General features: G+C 37.2%; 3 protein-coding genes and 1 pseudogene across 5 annotated transcripts; 2 read left to right on the forward strand and 2 right to left on the reverse strand.

The window, feature by feature from the left end:
• The first annotated feature begins 339 nt into the window (after positions 1–339).
• LOC120179943 (mediator of RNA polymerase II transcription subunit 33B-like) lies at positions 340–10863 on the forward strand. Its single transcript, XM_039185390.1, has 12 exons — positions 340–881; positions 2124–2234; positions 2538–2885; positions 3123–3442; positions 3548–3639; positions 4392–4752; positions 5271–5478; positions 6544–6658; positions 6823–6984; positions 7593–8253; positions 9028–9234; positions 9648–10863. The coding sequence occupies exons 1-12, from the start codon at positions 604–606 to the stop codon at positions 10760–10762; spliced, it is 3978 nt and encodes a 1325-aa protein (XP_039041321.1). The 5' UTR covers positions 340–603; the 3' UTR covers positions 10763–10863.
• Positions 4097–23580, reverse strand: LOC120179945 (protein LIFEGUARD 2-like). 3 transcript variants are annotated; one of them, XM_039185394.1, is made up of 6 exons: positions 23259–23580; positions 23033–23146; positions 22427–22584; positions 22137–22343; positions 21671–21675; positions 4097–4106 (listed from the first exon to the last, which is right to left on the reverse strand). In XM_039185394.1, the coding sequence occupies exons 1-4, from the start codon at positions 23509–23511 to the stop codon at positions 22137–22139; spliced, it is 732 nt and encodes a 243-aa protein (XP_039041325.1). In that variant the 5' UTR covers positions 23512–23580; the 3' UTR covers positions 4097–4106; positions 21671–21675. The 3 variants fall into 3 exon arrangements, with proteins under 3 accessions (XP_039041325.1, XP_039041324.1, XP_039041326.1); XM_039185393.1 differs by lacking the exons at positions 4097–4106; positions 21671–21675 and having other exon boundaries at positions 22068–22343; XM_039185395.1 differs by lacking the exons at positions 4097–4106; positions 21671–21675 and having other exon boundaries at positions 22068–22337; positions 22421–22584.
• On the reverse strand, positions 11222–19022 carry LOC120179874 (annotated as a pseudogene).
• On the forward strand, positions 19178–20297 carry LOC120179944 (COMPASS-like H3K4 histone methylase component WDR5B). Its single transcript, XM_039185391.1, has 2 exons — positions 19178–19858; positions 19948–20297. Exons 1-2 carry the CDS (start codon positions 19193–19195, stop codon positions 20236–20238), a joined length of 957 nt encoding a protein of 318 aa, XP_039041322.1. The 5' UTR covers positions 19178–19192; the 3' UTR covers positions 20239–20297.
• Positions 23581–24560: the final 980 nt, after the last annotated feature.

Raw genomic sequence — 24560 nt, forward strand, 5'->3', positions numbered from 1 at the left:
ATTTTTCGAGTTAGAATCATACAAGGGTAAGTTTGAAAAAAAGGAAAATAGATCTCTATCCCTTCTCTGATATTAACCCAAAATATCGACTCAAATCTTACTATGAATTAGTTTATAATTAAGTTTAAATAATAATAAAACTAGGCCTTCGTTGAGGACTAGTCAATAAAGGCCTGGATCATATCAGATCAGGGTCTAGTATTTGGACGGGAGATTTATTTATTTATTCATTCGCAGCAGTTTACTATATTAGAGGGAAATGGATGATCCTAGATTTATATTGTAGAACACGCAGAGGAATAAAAAACCAAACAGTCCCCAAATTTGATTGTCCTTTTAATTTGAGTCAAAATCAAAAAAGAAAAAAAAATCCCTTTTCACTGCTTATCAATCATATTACCAAAAAAAAACCCCACTTTTCTGATTTACGCTGTGATAAATTTTCATTCAATCATGGTGACCCCATAGTTTGGAATTGCTGCCATGGCTTGAAGGGACAGCGACGGAGATTCATCGGCTCAACTCTCTCTCTACTCGACTTACTCAACTGTAAAGACTAGTACAATCAATCCCGACCACCAACTTGCAGAGGCGGCAGCTGGCATGGCGGTTTCCGTAGGGGAGGGTCTGGTATGGGAATCGGTTCTGGAGCAGACTAAGTCGGCTCAGGAGAAGAACAGTGACCCACTTCTTTGGGCGGTTCAACTGAGTTCTAGGCTTAACTCAGCTGGGGTTTCATTGCCTTCGATCGACCTGGCTCACCTTCTTGTCTCCCATATCTGCTGGAATAATCACTTGCCCATCACGTGGAAGTTCCTGGAGAAGGCCTTGACTGCCAATTTGGCTCCTCCTATGCTCGTTCTCGCCCTTCTCTCTATAAGGTTATTTTCCTTTCTTATTTAACCTTGTTTTTGAATACATACGTACGTATGTATATGATAGCTTGCCGTTGAAGCTCTTTACATAACACTCAAAACCGAAACTTTTGCTCAAGGGCATGGTGCTTGTATTTGCGTTAGTTACTGTTGATGATATTTGTGACTATTGCTTCTTCTTTTTTTTGTTATTTTTAATGGGCATTTTATATTTTATTATTTTGATGACTTGTATTATGGTTTGGTTCTTTCGCTGAGGTTGGCTTTTAAGTTGATAGCATCAACGTTTTGTATGCCTTACTTCATTTTAAACACAATAAGACTCCGTAGTTCATGTGAATACAAGACACTGTAGAATCTGTGGACCCTTTTCTCATGTAGGAATCAGTGACAACAATTGTCTATTATGATATTGTTTTAAATTCCGTTTCTGGTGTAAGAGATGATTACCGCTATTCATATTCATGCATGCATGCATACGTGGTGAAGTGGATGACTGGATGGTGGTGCTGAGGGAATGGCCGAGTTTGGGTTTTATGGCGGATTTGTGTTCATCATTGAATGGACCTATTTATCACATCTGCTTTCATTTCAATCCTTCTCTCTGTTTTATGGCATTATTTAATTAAAGCAACAAAATGATAAAGGCTGATGTTTTTGATGTTTCCTCATCAAAGGTTAAATACTTAATGTATTATTTGGTTCTATTTTTCTTTCTTTAATGGCTATTAGCAGTCTAAACGTTTTACTTTTATTGTCCATTTGCTTGTGAGTTGACAAAAGCCATGAATTTTACTGCAATTCACTCTTATTGAACTTGTAGGAAACTTACAATTATATATACAAGCCTAGGCCTTATCTTAGGTAACTTCTAAACTAGGTAAGAGACTAATTCTAGTAATAAAAACAATCCCTTAGATTTAGGGGTACTAACTAAATTGAATATTTACAAATCCACGAGTGACCAAAAGTTGGAGGGTATCTGACAATATTGTGGATTTGTTGTTGTTGCTGTTGTTATTCTTTTTCTCTTGGTTATGAAGAAATTTTCCGCTCAATTGGAATTTTATGTTACACTGCAGTCATTAGATAGCTATATTTCAGTTTTTGGACAAAACATCTATTTGTAAGTCTTCCACCCGCAAATATTGCTCAACAATAGCTGGCCAGTGAGATCATGATTTTGTGGGAAGGTGCCTATTTATATGTTATTTCTTTTACTGAAACTGACATGTGGTTCTACAACAGGGTCATTCCAAATCGTAAGTTTCATCCTACAGCATATCGTCTTTACATGGAACTCCTTAGGAGACATGCCTTTTCGCTTAAATGTCAAATCAACGGGCCAAATTATCAAACGTAAGCTTCGGTTTCACCCCCCCTTTTGTTTCTGTAGAAGTATGGCTTGTTTATGAATTGCCATTCATGTTGACCTCTTTATTAGTTAGAATAAAATCCAAGATTAGTTAGAGATATTTTACAATATTTTCCCCTCTTTTAAGAAATATTATCTGCTAAATTCATTCCAGCCTCTATTTTATGAAAATGGTTTGATTTGATTGTGTAAACTTCTCTATTTTTTCCTATGCTTCATATCCTTTCATAGACACTTGGCTAAGCTACTGCAATACGTATTAATGCAAGTTTATGTTGGAATTACAGGATTATGAAATCAATAGATGATGTTCTACATCTTTCCCTGATATTTGGCATTCAAGTGTCTGAACCTGGTCTACTTCTAGTTGAATTTGTCTTTTTAGTTGTATTGCAACTGCTTGATGCATCTCTAGAAGATGAAGGATTACTGGAACTTATACCAGAAAAGAAATCAATATGGCCTACTGTAACTGAAGACATGGAGATAGATACTGCTGATAACTGTAATAAGATGAGAAATGGACACCATGATGTTCTGTATAAAGGAAATACGACGATGGCAATTGAGATAATTGGGGAGTTTCTGCAGGATAAAGTGACTTCGAGGATTCTTTTCTTGGCATGGAGAAACATGTAAGACTTTTATCTGTTATTAATTTTCTTTCTGTTGAGGGGTTATAGTGCTAGTTATATCCTATGAATAAGAGACAAATGAGAAATTACCAGCAATTCATTTGGCACCTTTTCACTGTATGTAATGTCATCATTTAGTGAAGAATTTGATTTACTGAATTTGGATGGGGTCCTGGCAATGCTTTGAGTTGATTGAGTAAGATGTGGCTGACACTTAGATTCCATTTCTCTTCTTAGGCCATCACATTGGGAAGCCTTCATTCAGCAATTAAGAGTTCTTGCAGCAAAGTCAATGTCATTGCGAAATTCAAAACATATAACACCAGAGACGCTTCTACAGTTGACATCTGATACACATAAAGTTCTGTCTAGAGAATGTAAAACAATATCACGACAAGAGTTTCATGCTGTCATGGGCAGTGGGTCTCTAACATCTTCATCTGGTCAGTGTCATGGAACTAGTCCTTCTACACTTTGGCTTCCTATTGATCTGTTTCTTGAGGATGCTATGGATGGATCAAAGGTGGCTGCAGCTGGTGCCACTGAAACACTTACTGGTACTAGTTAAAACTTGTCTTCAGATGCCCAATACATTGTATCACGTGAAGCAGAAAAGATTCTAGTACCTCAATAATGTTACTAAGGCAGATTCAACCTTGCAGGTTTAGTAAAGGCTTTACAGGCAGTCAATGGCACAACATGGCATGATACATTTCTAGGTTTATGGATTGCAGCTTTGAGGCTTGTTCAGAGGGTAAGAATTTCAGCAAACTTGATTGAGTTCTTGTTGATTTAGGGCAATCATTCTTCTATTTCTTGCTGATTCCAAATATACATTCAGAAGTACATACATCTATATATGTGCTTTTGTGTATATGTAGATGGTAGACCTGGAAATTGCTGTATTCTCGTCGTATATATGTATTTTCACTTGTCAAAATTGTGTTTCAGATATTATATATTTATACAAATTTTGATATGATAATAATTCATATTATGTAGATTTTGGCACTTCCATGTATTTCCATCATGTCCTGTTTAAGTTATTTGTTCATGTATCTTGTAATCATATTGTGTCCAGAGTTATCAGGTCTATGTACATGTATGATATAGCATATATGCATACATGTTTCTAGATGGATAAAAGTGTGCGCTTGTGTCTGCTGTGGGCAAACAATCTTTGTTGTTTGCTGCTTTGGACTTTCTGCTTTAAAAGGAACTCTAAATTTGGGTCTTATTTTCTTGTCAATTTCTGAGGGAATTTTATGTGATATCTTGTGACAACCTAGTAGGTAATTCACACATTCTTGGAAAATACTAGGATATCTAAATAATATATCTGCTAGAAGAAAATGATTTTGGCAACTGATTAGGTCATTATCAGTAAAATTGGTTGTCAACGATGTAGTTATATTTCAGAGAAGCATGCACATTATTGTCTCATTTCCAAGTATTTCACGTGTTTAAACTGATCTGCGATTCCTTTCTATTTGATTTGTTTCATAGGAAAGGGACATTAGTGAGGGTCCAATACCTCGCCTTGACACCTGCTTGTGCATGTTATTTTCTATTACCCCACTTGTGGTGGCCACTATTGTTGAAGAAGAGGAAAGTGAATTAATGGATGAAAGTGATTACAACCAAATGGATCAAACAAAAGAGAAGCAAATCACGGGAAGATTTCGTAAAGATTTAATATCCAGCTTACAGATGTTGACCAATTTTGAGGCTTTATTGACTCCACCTCAGTCAATTTGTTCAGCAGCCAATAAGGCTGCTGCTAAAGCAATTATGTTTGTTTCTGGTCTTACAGCTGGTAATGGATACTATGAGTGCATGAGCGCTAATGACATGCCCATGAATTGCTGTAAGCACTGTTAGCCTTCATCCTTTGATATGGGGTTATCTATCTAGTAAGGCCACTTTGAGATGTGTTTTTGTACTAGTCAAATTCAGGCTATTTTGAGATGTGATGCTGCATAAATTGATAGTGCCAGTTCCTAGTAAGAAGTGCATACAGAATAGTGATAGCTACTATTTTATTATATCAAAGTTTTACGAATGTTCCCCTCAAGTATGCTCTTATGTAAGGGATTTGATTATTTGATCTGATTGGTTTTTCTTATTTAGCTGCTATGCTAGAGCGTAATCATTGCAAGTCTCTCTCTCTTTCTAGATATTATATTTTCTGAAAACTTTGTCGATCTTTTTCTTTACATTAATTTCAGACATGTTTGCCCCATTTTCTGACTCTCTTGTCTGTTTTGTAGCTGTTTCTTTCCTTTAATTTTGTTCTGTTTTCTAGCTAATGCTTTTTCCAATTTGCATGTGTAATACTAATATTCCCATTTGGGTATATTTTACAATATTATGTATCCATTGCAGCTGGAAACTTGCGACATTTGATTGTTGAGGCTTGTATTGCCAGAAATCTATTAGACACATCCGCATATCTCTGGCCAGGCTATGTGAATGCACGTGCAAATATACCCCATAGTGTTCCTAGTCAAGTGCCTGGTTGGTTGTCATTGATGAAAGGATCCCCTCTAACTACAGCATTGATAAATGCTTTGATTGCTACTCCAGCTTCTAGGTATGATGTGACATGTATCTTCTTTAGATATTTTTATTTTTGTCTTGCTTTACTGAATGGGAAGGGTAGGTGGCTTGGTTGCGTAGTTAAAGCACTAAGATGGGGTTGATGACCGAAGACATACTCTGAACCACAACACTATCCTTGTTAAAAAGAGTTGTCATCCAATTCTTTGTTCAATTGCAGTGACCATAAAATCATCTAGTAGATTCGTCTTTTAGTCCTTTTTTATGATCTGATATATGAAAAAGGAATGGGTGTTTTTTTTAGAGTACTTGTACCATTGGTTTTACTTCTATAAAAAAAATACCATTGGTTTTACTGGAATGCTTTTTGGCTTCTCTGGAATTGTTTTTATCTTTTTTCTTTCCTTCTTTTTTTATTTTCAAACATGGTGATTCTTTTTGCTTCTGCGAGAACTTATGAATTGAATGGTTGAAAGATGTCAACAAGCCAATTATATCATTATACCTTATAGTCTATGTTACTCGGACTCTTCAATTTCCGTCTGACACTTGGATATGGGGATATGACGTCCAAGGATCCTCCAAATATATAGAAAAATTTAGCCATACCTGTGTTGGATACACACTCGTGTCCGACGCTTACACTTGAGTTCGAGTAACAAAGCTTATAGTTATTACGGACAATGTAAGTGTTATTTGAAATTTGGGTCTAATATTATTTCAACTTCATTCATCATTTTGTCTTTCTATTTCTGTATGATTGTGTTATTTATTATATATTAAGTTCTTATCCACGTCATGTTTAAGCAAATAAACTCATACAGAAATTAGAAATGTATGTCTTCGTGTCCGTGCCACAGATACAGCTTTTTCATTATTGTGTGGTAATGTGTCTGAGGTGGGCTGGGCTGGGAATGGGAATGGGAATTTAAAGTATCTCGACTGATTAATTGTAGCATCTGTGTAGTATATTGGCTATGACCTGGTCTTCAGTTACGGCATTGTTTTTCCTGAAGCCAGGTATATGAGGTGTTTTTTTTTTTTGTAAATTTACCCAGTGCTAAGACAACTGAATTTAAGCTCTTGGATTTGATGGAAGCTTACCAGAGATCGAGAAAATATACGAGATTGCAACCAAAGGATCAAATGATGACAAGATATCTGCCGCTAGCATTCTTTGTGGAGCATCTCTAGTTCGTGGGTGGAATATACAGGTAATTTGACAGTTGGTCACTTCCTACAAGGTGCATTACTGTCACAGTTTTTGTTCGTCATCATCTTTCTTAAATGCTTGACAAGTTTGGTTTCCCCCCCCCCCCATTAAAGTTTCTTCCGTTTGTACTATTTGTGGGGCTTATGTGGGTCTCGCTTGCTGTAGGAACAAGCTGTTTTGTTCATTACAAGTTTGTTGTCACCACCAGTTCCTGCCAACTATTCTGGGAGTGAGAGCCATTTGATCAGTTACGCCCCATTTTTGAATGTTCTTCTTGTTGGAATATCATCTGTTGATTGTGTCCAGATCTTCTCTTTACATGGCATGGTACGTTTTACTTTTCATTGTTCGTTTTTTTTCTGCTGGCTTACATGTGAATATTTTTATGTTGTATGAATTGAAGAAAGGTCCATGGAACTAGTTTTCAAAGAGTTTACTGAAAAGATCCTCCTCATATCTTGCAAATTAGTTACGAATGGATTTTAATATTTTACACAATGTATTATATTAATTTTTAAAAGACTAAACCAAATTAATGTTATAAACTATAATAAATTTTAAGAAATTATGATTAAGAATAGTTATAAATTTAAATGAAGGGCATTTTAGTTAATATCCCAGGGCAGGAAGATTTGGTCTAGAACTGCCTGTTAATCTCAAAACTTCCCTGCACCCTGTTTTCAAAAAAAGAGGTCCTTACAGGGTCAGGGCTGGTTGGAACCAGTGGTTCAGATTGTTTTGCCAACCCTAGATTTTCTGCAATCTGTGTATAACTGAGGGGAATTAGATTTAATTTTGGACTGTTAAGAATTAGAAGCTGTTGCTTTCTGAATTGACAGAGACAATTGCATTACTGAATAATGATGCATCCCTGTGGCACATATCCACAATGTATAGTCCTATGATCTCCACTCACCGACATTATTTGATATCAGGTTCCACTACTTGCTGGTGCATTGATGCCCCTTTGTGAGGTTTTTGGGTCAACTGCTCCGAATGGTTCATGGACCCTTCCAACAGGGGAAGAGCTGACTAGTCATGCTGTTTTCAGCAATGCATTTACTCTTTTACTGAGGTTGTGGAAGTTTGATCAACCACCCGTTGAACATGTGATGAGAGATGCAACACCAGTAGGATCTCAACCAAGTCCAGAGTACCTGTTGATGGTTCGAAACTCTAAATTATCAGCTTTTGGAAAATCACCGAAGGATCGTTTAAAAATTAAAAGAATTTCAAAAAATTTGAACTTCCCTAAGGAACTCATATTTATGGATTCCTTTCCCAAGTTAAAATGCTGGTACCGGCAGCATCAAGAATGCATTGCTTCAACCCTCTCAGGACTTGTACAAGGGACAACTGTTCATCAGATTGTTGATGCGCTCCTCAATATGATGTTCAGGAAGATAGGCAGGGGTTCACAGTCTTTAACTTCTACGACTTCCGGGAGTAGTAGTTCTTCTGCAACTGGAGCTGAGGATATCTTGATAAGACTAAAGTTGCCAGCATGGGATATCCTGGAAGGGACTCCATATGTGCTTGACGCTGCTTTGACAGCCTGTGCCCATGGAAGAATCGCCCCACGTGAACTAGCGACAGGTATGTCCATTCTTAAGCTATGTTACTTGGACATAGATGGAAATGTTGGACACAGATGTGTCCTGCACGGGTTCCAAGTGTTTCCATGTATTCGGAGGATGCTTGGAGGTTATACTCCCGTACCATTTGTTGGACAAAGTGTAAATGAAGAGTCGGAGCAACATACAGAGTAAACATAGACATGGAAAACAATATTGGTAGAGGTATGGTAGGATCTGGTATTAGTATACCAAGAGCTTATTTAAGAATAGACCAAGATAATATCTTATTGTTGAGATAAAAGTGGGTTCAATCTCGTAACATGTGAATGCTGGGGTGATATTTCAGGAATTACTTTTTGAATATGAATTATATGTTGTTCTTTGTGATCCATTGGGGTCAATGCAGTAATTTTGTAAAACGACCTCTATGGTTAATTGCCGGTATTCTAATAAAGTTTATGTTATATGACTGCGAATTTGTTTTCTATTCTAAAACATGATATTATTAGATTTAAATTGACAATCTAAATCAATCTTTGTAAAACTAAATAAATGGGAATATAATATAGTGCATAGGATAGGAGTAATTGCAAACAGTTTGTGTGTGGCATAATCGAAACAATCAGTCTTTTTAAGTTGCTGAATTATACCCTGAATCTTTCATAAACAGTGTGTGTGCCGGCAGCCGGCTTGCTACAGTAATCAATTTATAAAGGAAATGGTATCCTGCTCTTCAATATCTTTGTTCATTTGATACTTAGCCATTTCTTTTTTTTCGCCTGCAATATCTCAGGACTCAAAGATCTTGCTGATTTCCTTCCAGCAACCTTGGGAACCATCGTTAGCTACTTCTCTGCTGAAGTAACACGAGGTATATGGAAGCCAGTTTTTATGAATGGAACAGATTGGCCAAGTCCCTTGGCTAATTTATCCATTGTCGAGCAACAAATAAAAAAAATTATAGCTGCCACTGGTGTTGATGTCCCAAGCCTTGAAACAGGTATTATTCTTACCATCATGTTTGTTCCCCTTTACCAAATATTAGTTTTTGGATAATGATAACTTTCTATCGATTTGTATCACCAGAAGTGACCTTTCAAGAAAAGGTTGCTTCCGTTATACTGCCCACTGTAACATTTTCTGCAATTTTAAATGTAATTTAGAAGAAAAAGAGAAAGTAAAACAAAGATCAAATTTGGACTTCGGAACACTAAATGGAAACGTAAATGGAATGGGAATGCAAAATGAGGATTGACCTAATGTTCTTTAGACACAGATTTGTCTCCACTGATATATCTGGACCCTTGCAATTTTAAAAATGTCCTAAAAATGAGTTTTATCCTAAGCATGTTCTATAATTTGACTGATTGGTCGGCTAATATTCTATCTCCATCTCTTTATTTTTGCTTGCAGAGGAGAGCTCTCCGGCTATGCTTCCTTTGCCCTTGGCTGCCCTTGTTAGCCTCGCGATAACCTATAAACTTGACAAAACCTCCGAGCGCTTCCTCATTTTAATAGGCCCAGCATTGAATTCCCTAGGTGGAGGTTGTCCTTGGCCGTGCATGCCCATCATTTCTGCTCTGTGGGCTCAGAAGGTTAAGCGGTGGAATGATTTCCTCGTATTCTCTGCTTCCTGTACTGTCTTCCATCACAACAGCGATGCTGTGGTTCAGCTTCTTAGGAGTTGCTTCACGGTTACTCTTGGATTAAGCCCTTCTATTATTTGCAGCAGCGGTGGAGTGGGTGCAGTCCTCGGCCATGGATTTGGCTCTCATTTCTCCGGTGGAATGGCTCCAGTTGCCCCGGGGATTATGTACTTACGAGCACATCGGAAAGTCAGAGATATCATGTTTATGAACGAAGAAATTGTCTCTCTTTTAATATCTTCTGTGAGAGATATTGCCAGGAGTGGGTTGTCAAGGGAGAAAATGGAGAAACTGAAGAAGACGAAGTTTGGACTGAGGTATGGGCAAGTTTCTCTTGGAATGGCTATGAAACGAGTCAAACTAGCTGCTTCACTTGGGGCTTCATTGATTTGGCTGTCCGGCGGATTAGGCTTAGTCCAATCATTGATCAAAGAAACATTACCTTCCTGGTTCATATCAGCCCATACACCCAACCACTGGGAACCTGGAGGTGTAGTTTCCATGCTATGCGGTTATGCACTTGCCTACTTCGTTGTTCTTTGTGGTACCTTTGCATGGGGCGTGGATTCAGCCTCATCTGCGTCCAAACGGCGACCAAAGGTACTCGCTATGCATTTAAAATTTCTCGCGAGCGCATTAGACGGGAAAATATCGCTGGGATGTGATTATGCCACTTGGCGTGCTTATGTAACCGGCTTTTTGAGCCTGCTGGTGGGGTGCACACACAAGTGGGTTTTGGATATTGATGTTGATGTTTTGAAAAGGCTGAGCAACGGATTGAGGCAGTGGAATGAGGAAGAATTGGCTATAGCTTTGCTTGGACTGGGTGGTGCCGATGCTGCCGGCACAGCTGCCGAATTGATTATCAAAACCGGAGCTTAAATTTTCAGGTACCTTACTATTACGCAAACATGCCACTTGCTATAGGTGCATATCATTACATGTAGAGAGCTTTAAAACAGGGGAATGAAGAAACAATTCTTTGTAAATATGCTTGATTCAAGTTTTATTTATTTAATTTTCCCTACTTGTGATATGATGCAATTGAAACACAACACGAATGTTTCATCCTGTTGATTTTTTTCGCATAACCAAATATTCTAATTCAATCAATCAAACCGATAATTTGGAAATCACATCGATTTAACCTTTCGGATTAATAGAATAACTGAGAAGAGAGACGTGAAGAAACCTTAAATTTAACCCTAAACTTGTTAAGAATCTGAGAATACCAAAGCTGAACCCCACAAGTAATGAGAAGCCAAAGTATATCATACAAACGTACAAATATACATACATGAATACGATATAAGTTTGAAAATTGAGAAGATAAGGGGATGATTATATTAGGCTAAGGAAATGAAAGTAAATCAAGTATGAGATTGAGAACTAGCAAGGGAGGCAGTAGTTGATGGAGACTGTTTGTTGGCAATCCCGGTTGTGGGAACGAGCGGGCTGCCCTCTTCTTCGAACAAGGACTACAGCGGCCTCTCCATGTCGGTACCCTTGAATACCGGATGCTTGTATGCATCTTTCAGGTATGCTTTTAGGTTGAAGTTGGGTTCCGTCGCTCGTTCCAGTGTATCTTTTATCATTGCCTCCTGCATTTGGATTCTAGATTCAGAACTTGAAACGTCTGTGTCGAAAGACGAGAGATGAGACATTAGGTACCTGCAAGGGGAATTTGACGAAAGCCAACTCGAAGCGGCCGTTGCGGAAAGCGTAGAACCAGATGGTGAGAACAGGGAGGGGAAGGACAGCGTAATATGATTTGCCAATCTTCTTTGTGGTCAACAATCCCAGCAGCAGGGCAGACGTTGGGATATTGTTAGACTTGTAATCATCCGCTTATGCACGTCTGGCCAAAACGCAGCTGCACTCTCGTACTTTTGATCATACACGTTGATTATCTTGCATTGCACCCACAAACAAAGAACCACCATTCTCAGTAATTCCAGCGTAAAAATTCCATTTAAAATGTATATTTTATGTAGCCAAGGTTGTCGGAACCGGATTCAGACAATCGATTCTCAAGTGTTCCGATTGTCAGTTCGTTCAATACAAACGCGAAAATTAACTAAACTAGAGTACAAAAAATAAATACACAATTTATACATCATACAATAATTAGAATTTAAACTATTGTAATCAAAAGTCCCAGCAAGATCTATAACTGGAAAAGAATCAATGCAACCAGGGTCCATTGCCTCAGCTCTATCTTGTTCTGTTTTAACCAAACATGCATTTTTCAAGTGGAACAGAATCAAAGGTACTACTAATCTCAGGCTTTCTGCAGCGATCCCTGCCCATCCATCCACCATTATGTAGGTTATGAAAAAGTTGGCTTTCAGTGGGATAAATTCCCCAATGGTTTCCGGGATCCTGCACAAAGTAGCAAAATGATTTAATCACACCTCCATATGGCATGAGAAAGAGAGCCATGTTTGGTGCATGCAAACATCTTTGTTACTTGAACTCGGTTGTGTCGGACACACATCAAATACGAGTGTTATATATGGATATTTCAAGACAAATGAAAAGTTGAAATAAAATAGATGGCACGGACATAATGTTGTATGAGGCTATGAGCTCGTCGGCAGAATATCAAATCATATTATGTAAGATCATTGCAGCGAAAAGCGTAAAATATTGCAACTGAGAAGAAAATAGAAGGAACTAAAGGATAAAAAAAAATGAAGGCATTCATCAGTCCAGCTCCAACATCAATTTTAGAAATATTATGGTTGCGTGTGCATGTGTCACACGTTTGAATTCAGTGCAAGAAGGTACAAATTTCTATCGCAAGGGTACCCAATCATTGTTGATCTAAAAACCTATGGTTGTCGACAATCAATTAATTTCAGTGTACTTGATGGGAATACCATTAAGTGGTAGGAGTTAATTGCATCAAACATCTAAGCCATGCTTTGATTCTAAACCGGTCCAACTTCAAAGCATTCTAATTAAGTCCTTCAATTATTGAATATCACTGAACATTAAACGTCGAGAAAATAACCTCAGTGACCAAAAATCCCAGATAATATACGATTTTGACCAACTTTTTTTGGATTTACGAAAATGACCAACAAAATCGCAATGCGATCTCTAATTCGCATTGCGATCTCCACTATCGCAAATTCGCGTTGCGATAGTTGAAAATCGCGTTGCGATTTTCCATTTCGCGTTGCGATAGTCTACAGTCGCGTTGCGATTTTCCATTTCGCGTTGCGATAGTTGAAATTCGCGTTGCGATTTTCCATTTCGCGTTGCGATAGTCTACAGTTGTCGTTGCGATAGTCTACAGTTGTTGTTGCGATTTTCCAAATTCGTTGTGATAGTTAAAAAAAAAGATTTTGTTTCTTAAGAATTACCACGACCACGACCACGACCACGACCCGACCCGAGACGAGACGAGACGGACGGCGGCGGCGGCGCGCGAGAGTCCCCCTTGTTCTCTATCACTCAACAAGGAAATGGGAAAGCCAAGCCTTAAATACCATTCCCAATAGTGTTTCCAATACTATGTGGGATTTGAGCATTACCAACACTTGTTCCCAATACTATGTGGGATTGAGCCTTAAATAGTGATATTATTTTTGAATGTTTTGCTTAAAATTACAATAATCGCGATTGATTGTAGATTGACTTTTAATTATGACATATTTAATCGTATAATACTAATGTAATTGGTTGTTGATTCAGTTGTTTTAAGGTGCATGATTGTTAATTGTTTCCTGAATAATCACATTGTATTGGAAACAAGTGTTGGTAATGCTCAATCCCACATTGTATTGGAAACACTATTGGGAATGGTATTTAAGGCTTGGCTTTCCCACTTCCTTGTTGAGTGATAGAGAACAAGGGGGACTCTCGCGCACCGCCGCCGCCGTCCGTCTCGGGTCGGGTCGGGTCGGGTCGGGTCGGGTCGGGTCGTGGTCGTGGTAATACGTGTCCTCGACACGTCCGCGCGTATACTAACTTTTTAGAGAAAATTCTTAAGAAACAAAATCTTTTTTTCAACGAATTTGGAAAATCGCAACGACAACTGTAGACTATCGCAACGCGAATTTGCGATGATGGAGATCGCGTTGCGATTTCAACTATCGCAACGCGAAATGGAAAAACGCGATCTCCAACTATCGCAACACGAATTTGCGATGATGGAGATCGCGTTGCGATTTCAACTATCGCAACGCGAAATGGAAAATCGCAACGCGATCTCCAACTATCGCAATGCGAAATGGAAAAACGCAACGCGATTTTCAACTATCGCAATGCGAAATGCAACGTGAATTTGCGATAATGGAGATCGCAATGCGAACGCAACGCGATTTTCAACTATCGCAATGCGAAATGCAACGTGAATTTGCGATAGTGGAGATCGCAATGCGAATTAGAGATCACATTGCGATTTTGTTGGTCATTTTCGCAAATCCAAAAAAAGTTGATCAAAATCGTATATTATCTAAGATTTTTGGTCACTGAGGTTATTTTCTCTTAAACGTCAGACTAGATATGACATGAGGCATATTTAAAATGTTTGATATAAAAATAAATGGTTAAAGAAATTTAAGTAACCCAACAACAACAAAAATTAACATTAAAAAAAGTTAATTTTAAGTATATCTTAAACTTTATTTTTGTAAGAAGCCTGTTGAAAATACATAGATCAAACATTGGGTCAAATTCTAAACATGTGTACCCATGCAACATGGACTGTTTGAATCTGGCATGCTAAAAAGCAAACCGTGTCATTAAAATTGAATAGGGTTATTACTTTTTCCTTAACATATCAAATCAAAGTCGTCCAAGGAATAAGTGCACAGTATTTAAAGTTTGATCTATGTGTTTTAAATATATTCCACATCACATCAAAACTGGCATTTAATGATCAGACTGAAAGAATCTGTCATTAGAAAATGATCATCCAGCTCAGTTGGTAGAGCACAAGGTTCTTAATCTTGAGGTCGTGGGATCGAGTCCCACGGAGGGCATTTCATAATTCGGAGGTCTCTTACGGAAGCTGCTCTCAACCTAGTGTTGGGGGTAGCCTACTATCTTACCTCCCCTTACCATATATATATGGGAAAAAGGGACAGCCACCGAAAGAACCTGTCATAAACATATTGATAGTTTGAGATCTCAAAATGTAAAAAAATTTAAATTTTGGGGAGCAATCTAGCATGAGTCATAGTTTGGGGGACGTGTGGGGACGTTCGGCATAAGTTCATACAAAATTCAAATATTCGATTTTGTGCAAAAGATATCCGAAATCGGATTTAGGAAAAATCGGTTTTTTTAAATCGGATCGGATATTTTAAAACCGAATAATATAACCGGTTTGGAAAAAAAATTGGACGACCGAATTTTTTACCGGATAAAAAACCGATTTTTTATCCGAAAAAAATTCGGTTTGGGGTTTAAAAAATTAGCTTTGAAGGATTATTTGGATGGAGCGGATTTTTTACCGGATTAAAAACCGGTTTTTTTCAAACCAAAACCGGTTACATCATCCTGCCCTCCAAACCGATTTTTTTAAAATCCGGTTTTTTGGCTAGGTGAAAAAACCGGATCAATTTTTATCCGATCCAAATCGGATTTAAATCTTTGTGCATCGTTCGGTGATTAAAGTGTTAGATATGAAAACCCATCCATTTTTTTCTGGTGAAAAGTAAAAAGTACATATTCTGTTGGAGGCTTCTCGAGGAATGTTTTAAGCTGCAGCCAGTGATAACGCTTCCAAGAAATATATTGATAAGGATGAACATGTGATATTTTGCAGCTGATCTTCTATCCAAAGATGATAACGATGGATATCCTTCTATTATAGACATTGTCATAAGAATCTTTGGAAGTGAAGCAAGAAATATCTTCAGTGCAATCCCAGGGAGAAATCCTTGGATGACGGATTTGACCGACTCCCTGAAACGAAGTTTCAGATTAGTTGGAAAGTTTTAGCTACTAAGTGTCTCAAAACAACATAGTACTTGCGGCAAGGAGGGAAGGGAAACCTTCATTGCTCGGAATTCAAGCAAAATGAAAAATGGAAACAACGTATTTAATGACAATATAGTTATAGGGAGGAAAATATTGAGGGACACATGAGGAGGTGCTTAATTAATAGAAAGAAACCCGAGACAAGATACTTCAAGAAACTTACACTTGTATCAATGGCTTCAAGAAAGGAAAAACCTTCTGAATCCCCTCAAGGTTGGCCGTTGGCCAGTGATTGAACAAAAGTTATAGGGATCATGAAGAAGAAAATTAGAAAAAATAGAGCAACGGCCACTATCAACCTTCGAATGGTGAGTTCAAAATATGGTATAGCAAAATTATCCCAATAAACATCACGAAGGCTCAGGAGCCCATTCTGCCAACCAAATTGTAGGATTACGGTTTTGCTGAGTTTGAGCACAGACCGCTGCCCCCATCGCGATTTGAATGAAACAAATGCCGCTGGAACTATAGAATGAGGATCATGCGAGACTCTTTCCCTTTCAGCAGCTTCCTGCATAAGATTGAGGGAATTTCTGATTGTCATGAGTAACTAAACTGCACATTAACTGCAGAAAAAGAAAATACTAAGGGGATGAAAAAAGACGAGGGAGATAACATTGCGTTGCCCGGAAGGTAAACTGCATATCATCTTAATATTGCCTTGATTCTGCCTATATATTCTTCCCTTAATTGAATAAGAAGAGAGAAAATAAAGCTTTTTCTCATGTGTCAATGTACATGTGCCTGGAAGGATGATGGTGAGGGAATGCTTAACCAAGATAGACAAAGTAGCCATAGCCAATATCCATTTACTTGGGAGTAACTTTTGAATATGGAACATGTCCCACAAGGGTACGTCTAAGTTTTTTCTCATGTATTTGGAGGTTCAGTAGAGAACCATACAAAAATCCAAATATATGTTGGACACGGGTGTTAGAAATGTTTAGTTTTTTTTTAAAATGAAGAATAGGAACGGTATAGGCCAATAAAGATATAAACCCTTTATAGGAAATTCTAATAAGTATTACCTCATCACACGACAAATTTTGCACAACAAAGATATTTAAAAAGAGAAAAAGAATCCCAGCTCAGTCACCACGTTACTTACTGTTGGATATATGAACTGCAAAATTACATCGTTAGCACTGACTGGAAATATAAACAGTAATTAAAATGAACATATTCGTAAACCGTGTCGTGGTAAAAATCACTGCCTTAGAAACGAATTCGCCCCGATGTGTGTAATTGCTGCAGTAGGCGGACCGTCCCCCGAGGTTAACACAGTCGCTCCGAATTCCGTACACCCGAAACCGGAGTGGACTACTGGTAGTATTGTTTTTCTGATCGGAAAACACACGGAGAGAATATTTAGAAAACACTTAGAGAGTGAGTTGAGAAGCTGAATATAACTCTCTATTTATAGGCTAGAAATAGGGTTAAAATCGTCCATAAAATTTTAGGATTAAATCTCTTCTTTTGTAACAGCTGAAACGTATAGATGAATCTGACTCAAAAATAGTCCATGTTCATTGCATCATTATTCAACTGTTATAACCCCTGGAATTAAATCATGTAACCCCTGGATTTAAATCAAATAACTCATGTAACTCCTGATATTAACAGCTTGTCTACTATGTACAAAGCTGGAAATCAGTCCAGATACATCTTAACGTTCTTTGATTTAATTTAGGAAAAATCTGTTTAATTTATGATAACTCATAAATCAGTTGTCATCATTTTGAATTTAAACAGTACTCAGCAGCATATAAATATCAGTTGAAATCTTTCATATTTTTCATTTGTTTCTTTCAAAGAAAAATTCCTCAAGAATTTTCTCTAAAAAGATAATATCCGCGCGGACATGTCGAAGACAAACGAGACGGACGACGGCGGCAACTGTGCGCGAGAGTCCCCTTCTTCTCTATCACTCAACAAGAAAATGAGAAATCCAAACCTTAAATACTCATTCCCAATAGTATTTCCAATACTATGTGGGATTGAGCATTACCAACACTTACTTCTTCACTCAGCTTCTGAATCAGAGAAGAATAATGATCTATTGCATCAACTTCAGTGCCCCAAAGACCCATGAAACCTGTCTATAATAACAAGAAATTTGGACAACGAACTAAACAGCAGAAAATTACATGGAATAGCAAATGCCAGTTGGTGTAATATTAAACAAACTACTCTGCCAAGAACGGAAATGAAGCGAAATATAGTTTTTCATGCAAAGATATTACCTTTGTGGTTGGCCTATTTGAAGTTCTCTCATACCTGTTTTGGTAGTAAATATACCAATTTTGTAAGGGGCGCTTCTCGGCAACCAATGCCGGTTGCTTATTTGCATCATATACAATCTATCAAAGTTACAAAGTAAAGCAGTTAATGCAATAGAAATTTATCAGTGTAAAATAGAAACATGATACTTCAAGACAGCATCAATCCAAAAACTTGTAACATAGGATTTCCTGTTTGATCATCTATTTTTTCTTATTTCCTGCACTGGTGCTACTTAGAATTTATTTAACAGCCAAATTATCATAGGTGAAAAGTTGTCAAAGAAAAATTCACCTGGTGAGTAAGATAATGACCAGGATGATTTACACGAAAAAAATGTTGGACATGCTCACTAACTGATTCATCTGGACCAGGAGGAATATTTTGTACAAGAACCTGCAAAACATTTTAATGGTAAATAAAATAAAGCAAAATGAAATACAAGTTTGAAACTGGGATGAGATAAAACAGCTCAAGCAGGCATGCACATGTATGTTGATTTTCGGAGGTCTCTTACGGAAGCTGCTCTCAATCTGATGTTGGGGATAACCTACTATCTTACCTCCCCTTACCCTATATATATATATATGAGAAAAAGGGACAACCATTTACAATAAACGCGAGTAAGGCAAAGAAGAGGTAGACTTACTATTTCAATTTCAAAATCATAATTACCGCAATTACATTAGTTTCATGTACTGAACCAAAAATTTTATTTTTCTTAAATTAAATCTGCGGTGCTAAAATTATACAAAAAAAAAAAAAAACTTACTGTTGCTATCTGTTTGTGGATCACTATTATTGGACAATACACTATACATAGTATACTAATTAACTTTAAAAAATCACTTATTACGAATACCATTTATGAAATACTTGCAATTTATTGTGGACAAAGTATATATGTTTAATTTATACACACATAAACTAACTTATATTGGGCGCTACTAATCAAACGAACAGGCCAGCTACGTTAGAGACTAGATATTATAAAGCTTTCCTAAGCTTTTCCATTCGCTCCGCCGTATCCACCCAATGTCTAGCGTCAGCAGCAACCAGCCACCGTCAGCCGCCGGCTACAAGCCATACCGTCACCTGAAAACGCTAGCCGGTCATCAACGCGCCATATCCTGTGTAAAATTTTCAAACGACGGTACCCTCTTGGCCTCCGCCTCCCTCGACAAAACCCTAATTATTTGGTCCGCTTCGACCCTCTCCCTCCTCCACCGCCTCGTTGGCCACTCGGAAGGAATTTCCGACCTCGCCTGGTCATCCGATTCCCACTACATCTGCTCCGCCTCTGACGACCGTACTCTCCGCATCTGGGACGCGCGTCCACCGTTCGATTGCCTCAAGATCCTCAAAGGACATTCCGACTTCGTCTTCTGCGTTAACTTCAACCCGCAATCGAATCTCATCGTTTCGGGATCCTTCGATGAGACGATTCGCATCTGGGAGGTGAAAACGGGGAAGTGCGTAAGGTTAATTCGGGCGCACACCATGCCGGTGACGTCGGTTCACTTCAATCGCGACGGTTCGCTGATCGTATCGGGTAGCCACGATGGGACCTGCAAGATTTGGGCCGCCAAAGAAGGCACTTGCTTGAAAACCCTAATCGACGACAAAGATCCCGGCGTCTCTTTCACTAAATTCTCCCCCAACGGGAAATTCATCCTCGTTGCAACTCTAGACAGCACTCTCGTAAATTAAAAAAAACACCATTTAAATTCTGAAGATTAACATGAACTCCCTTTAATTTTACCCTAATTAGTCATTCTTTTCGATTACAGAAGCTTTGGAATTACTCAACAGGGAAGTTTCTGAAGATTTATCAAGGGCATACAAACAGAGCTTACTGCATAACATCGACATTCTCCGTTACGAGTGGTAAGTACATTGTTAGTGGATCGGAGGATAAATGTGTGTATCTATGGGATCTTCAATCCAAGGCCATGATTCAGAGACTCGAAGGCCATTCGGATGCAGTTGTATCCGTGACTTGCCATCCTGTTGAGAATAAAATTGCCTCTGCTGGGCTTGAAGGGGATAGAACAATAAGGGTTTGGGTTCAAGATGCTTGAATTTTGCCATAAATCATTCTCTGTGAAAGTTCAATCATTTCCCAATCATATGTTTGTTGTGAAAGTACAAGATTCATGAATTTTGCCATTGACATTTCGAATGGATATATACAGATTAAGGTTATATATGCATGAGCCTAAGGCTTCCTGGTCATTTGAAATGTACATACAGATTAGGTTTCAATGGAAGTGCCGAACAAGATATAGTATCATCTAAATTGGTTCTTTTAATCTGATGAACAATTCATAATAGTGTAGGGTTCAGTTATAAGGTTAAAACTTTGAGGACGACCTTGTTAGAGCAATTATAGAGTAATCGTATGAAAATAATTGTTTCTCTAATAATTACATATGTAATTGTAAGAAATTCCAACTTACTAGACATGTTTGATTGATATAGTCTAGTTACATGTTAATTATTTATATCATGTTTGGCATTTTATATGGATGATGTTACTATACATGATGGCAAATTCACGGAGATTTTCCGAGACAAATATGACAGCCGACTTATGTCGAAGCTTCTAGGACGGGCTTGATGCACTTGTTTGACAGGGTGGATTCCGCTCTGCATTGTTCTGCGGCGGCAACATGTGGTCGGAGGAGACGGAACCCGATTGTTTCAATGGATGCTTCGAAGGCCTTCATAGGAAAATACAAGAGAGATGACCTGATTCGTGTTGTGGTAACGAGTCGAGTCAATTTTTTTAAAGATTTAAAGATTTAGTCCACCGAGCTTACCAAAAATTAAATTCCTACATTCCCACTGATTCTAATTTAAAAAGACGCCATCCAATCCAAAACTTCAAATTTTATGTAAAAACTTGCACTTCAAACTTATATAAAAACTTAACTCGTCCTGATTTATTTAGAATAATTCCAATATAGTAAAAACTTACACTTCAGATTTATATAAAAACTTATCTCGACCTGATTTATTTAGAATGATTCTAATATAGTACATAATTATAATATTATATTTAAGGATGGCAACGGGACGGTTTCGGGCCGGGGATTGGTCCCGTCCCCGTTTAAAAACTCATACCCGTCTCCGTTTAAAAAAACGCGGGGATCTCCATCGGGTAATCGGGAAAAACCGCGGGGAAACGAATATCCTGTGGTGAAAATTACCCGTTTACCTTAGATGGTTATTTTTCACCGCGGGATCCTCGTTACCGTTTAAATAACCCTTTATATATTTTTTAATTTAAATTAAATTTATTATATATATATATATAATATAATAATAATTATTTTTAATATTTATCGGGTCGGGTATAGAGCTGGGTATTCGGATAATCGGGGCGGGAATTACCAAACCCGTCCCGTTTAAAAAATTCGATTTTTCCTCTTCCCGTCCCCGTTTATTATCCTCAAACTCGACCCGTTTAATTTAATTTTCGATTTTCTCCGACGATTTCAGTTTTTTTACCATCCCTAATTATATTAGGGTACTTTTTAAATATTAAAAACTTTAAACTTTAACCATAATTATTTTTATTTTAAACATTTTAAATAATTAAATTTCAATTTTTAATAATAATAAGTTAAAATTAATTTTTTTTTTTATAAAAATTAATGAAGGATAGATTTAATGAACCAAAAAAATACCAAATAAGATTTTTCTATCTTGAATGTCCGTCCATCCCACGTATATCGTGTTTATGTCATACTCGTATTAGAGAAAGCAAAACGGAGCTTTCCATTCAATCAGTTATGTACAACGATATCAAAGTTTAGTAGTTTAGACAACCTTACATATCCCTCCTTTTCCCTCACATCATTCACAATTACCACCTAAACTGATACAAGGAGAGAGAGAAACAAGATCAACAGCAAACACTCGGGTGATCATTACGAATATCTTATGAACCTCGAAAGAACAACAAAAATGAAACTCAACTATCTGCAGCCCTGAAAACAGTAAGCAATGAGAGGAAGAGATTAATGATGTCCAAATACAGAGACACAGCAGCCCAGATGTACTCGTCATACGAATATCGCTTGATCAAGTTATCGGTGTCGTATACGATATAACCACAGAAGATGATCGAAGCCAAGCAACCGTATATCATCACGGAGATTCTACCCAGTGGGAAGAGAATCTGTACACATTCACACCAACTCGGTAATTTCAATAGGATACGAAAGATAGTACAATATAACATGCAGGACTAGATCACATTACCTGGATCAAAGCAAAAACCATAAGAACGAGGACGGCGCCGAACAAGAAAGGGCCAAGGAAGTTGAAATCATGGCCTCTCCTTGCAGCCCAGAAGGTGTAAAATGTTAGAGCCACGACCACCACTGTCGTCAGGATCACCGACTCCAAAATAACCTTTCCTGCTCAGAATGCAGCAGGATGCGCATCAAATTTAGTTGGTTCACCGTCATGCAGTCAATTAGAAGCATTTTAATATATCGTCCGTATAATTTAATTTTTTTTATATTAATAGATAATAAAATTTTAACCCTAAAATTTCATAAATTTGCCTTCTCTGTCTTCATAAATTTGTCACCTAACATCAAATTTTATGTTAGTCTTGAGGATAAACAAAACTCTATTCTCGATTCAACTAAAAAAAAACTCATTGAATACTCGCTTTTAACTATATCTTGAGTTAAGCTTCATTTAAATGTATTTATCTTACCGAGAATAAAATGATTAATACACCCACACAACTTAATTAACAAACTGAAAATTTAATTTAAGATTTAAATATACTTATATTCGTTCTTCTCCGTCCTCCGATTTCTATCAAACAAAAACAGAGCAAGAATCCAAACTTACCGTTGGTAAAAGCGCACGTCAATCCAACCGCGAAAGCTAAAGAAAGCGTGAAAACTCCAAGCAAAAGATAATTAACCGGATGCCTCTGGTAATAGTGATACAATGGACACAAAGCTGCACAGTTCACAAAGAAACCGATTCATTTTTCTCGTAAACCGAAAATTCACAAATCACGAACGCCAAAAAAAAAAGAAGAAGAAGAAGAAGAAGGGAAAAAGAAACGTACTAATGAAAGGCGTGATGATGAGGACAATGTAAAGAGCCAAGCCAGCCCCAGTCCCGACGAAGAAATGAGATATCGGACGCACAGTAACCACCGTGGCAGCCACCGCGATCGTAGCCAACAACTGAATGGAAATGATGGAGTAAATCTTGCGGATGAAAGCCCACCTCATCTCCGGCGGCTCTAACATCGCCGGATACAGAGGCCTTCCTCCGGCCTCCATGTCGTTTTTCCCGTACGGTTGATTCCACATCATCGTTGAATAGAGATTGAAGAAGCTGAGTGAAGTATAAATGGGGAAATGGCGGGTGAATTCGTACTAGTGCTTTTGTTCGTCCTTTGAAGATGGGGGGTTTAGGGGACGTTTATAAATGGAAGAAAAGTGGCGGTTTCTTTAGTGGGGAGAAAGTTCTTGATGGATCTCGTAAGTGCACGTACCCGCTGTAAGTTTCCACCAGAAGTTGACACGTGGAGTAATTTTCGTGTTAAACTACATTTAAACCCCTAAACTTTATAACATTTTCAATTTGATCTTTAATATTTTTTAATTTAATCTTTGAATTTAATATATTAATATTGTATTAAAATTTAGAATAAAATATGATACAGGTTATGAAATTGTATTCGCTTAATTATTTTAATTATTTAATTTTTAAAAAATTATAAAAAATTATAATGATGTTATAATAAATGAATTTTTTTTATAAGAATATTAGTAATTTCTTCATGATTAGATAAAATTTATTATTTTTAATATTTTAATAATTACTTTATATCTTTTAAAAATTGAATAATTGAAAAGACCATTTAAACACAATTTAATAATATTTAACGTATTTTATTCTAAAATTTTGAAAAGAAAAGATGTGCTTCTCTTTTTGGATAATGATGTAGCACAGTCACAAATCGTCACATCCTTAACTGAAAAAAGATTTAAGTTTAGAGATCAAATTATAAAATAGTATTGATATAAAATTAAAGGACTAAATTAAAATAAATTATTAAATTGATGACTAAATAAAGCTTTATCCGTTTCTGTAAAATAAAACTGTGCTAGCGCGTGTGGTTCTGAGATATTCTAGAGTACCGAGTTTGGTCTTTTTTTTTGTTTTACTTTATTGCTAAGGAAATGAAATTCCACAATTTGTTACCCAAAAAAATTAGAATTAAGATATTCCACTATTGGTTAAAATTTTGTGATGGGAAATTTTGTAAATAAAAGTGGAAAGCAACTACTCTTCAAAATTGTTCCTTGCAAGCAAATCCCATCTTTTTATTCTTTTCTTTAAAGGAGTTTTCCAGCAG

Source organism: Hibiscus syriacus, unplaced genomic scaffold (genome assembly GCF_006381635.1).
Source record: "Hibiscus syriacus cultivar Baekdansim isolate YM2019G1 unplaced genomic scaffold, ASM638163v2 tig00112471_pilon, whole genome shotgun sequence".
NCBI classification, from domain to species: Eukaryota; Viridiplantae; Streptophyta; class Magnoliopsida; order Malvales; family Malvaceae; genus Hibiscus; species Hibiscus syriacus.

Coding starts and splice junctions, on each gene's coding strand:
- LOC120179943 (XM_039185390.1), top strand. CDS start 604: ATGGCGGTTTCCGTAGGGGAGGGTCTGGTATGGGAATCGGTTCTGGAG. Junction 882..2,123: donor CTCGCCCTTCTCTCTATAAG/GTTATTTTCCTT, acceptor GTTCTACAACAG/GGTCATTCCAAATCGTAAGT. Junction 2,886..3,122: donor TTCTTGGCATGGAGAAACAT/GTAAGACTTTTA, acceptor TTCTCTTCTTAG/GCCATCACATTGGGAAGCCT.
- LOC120179945 (XM_039185394.1), bottom strand. CDS start 23,511: ATGATGTGGAATCAACCGTACGGGAAAAACGACATGGAGGCCGGAGGA. Junction 22,585..23,032: donor GACGTGCGCTTTTACCAACG/GTAAGTTTGGAT, acceptor CATTCTGAGCAG/GAAAGGTTATTTTGGAGTCG. Junction 22,344..22,426: donor TGGTTTTTGCTTTGATCCAG/GTAATGTGATCT, acceptor GAATGTGTACAG/ATTCTCTTCCCACTGGGTAG.
- LOC120179944 (XM_039185391.1), top strand. CDS start 19,193: ATGTCTAGCGTCAGCAGCAACCAGCCACCGTCAGCCGCCGGCTACAAG. Junction 19,859..19,947: donor CAACTCTAGACAGCACTCTC/GTAAATTAAAAA, acceptor TTTCGATTACAG/AAGCTTTGGAATTACTCAAC.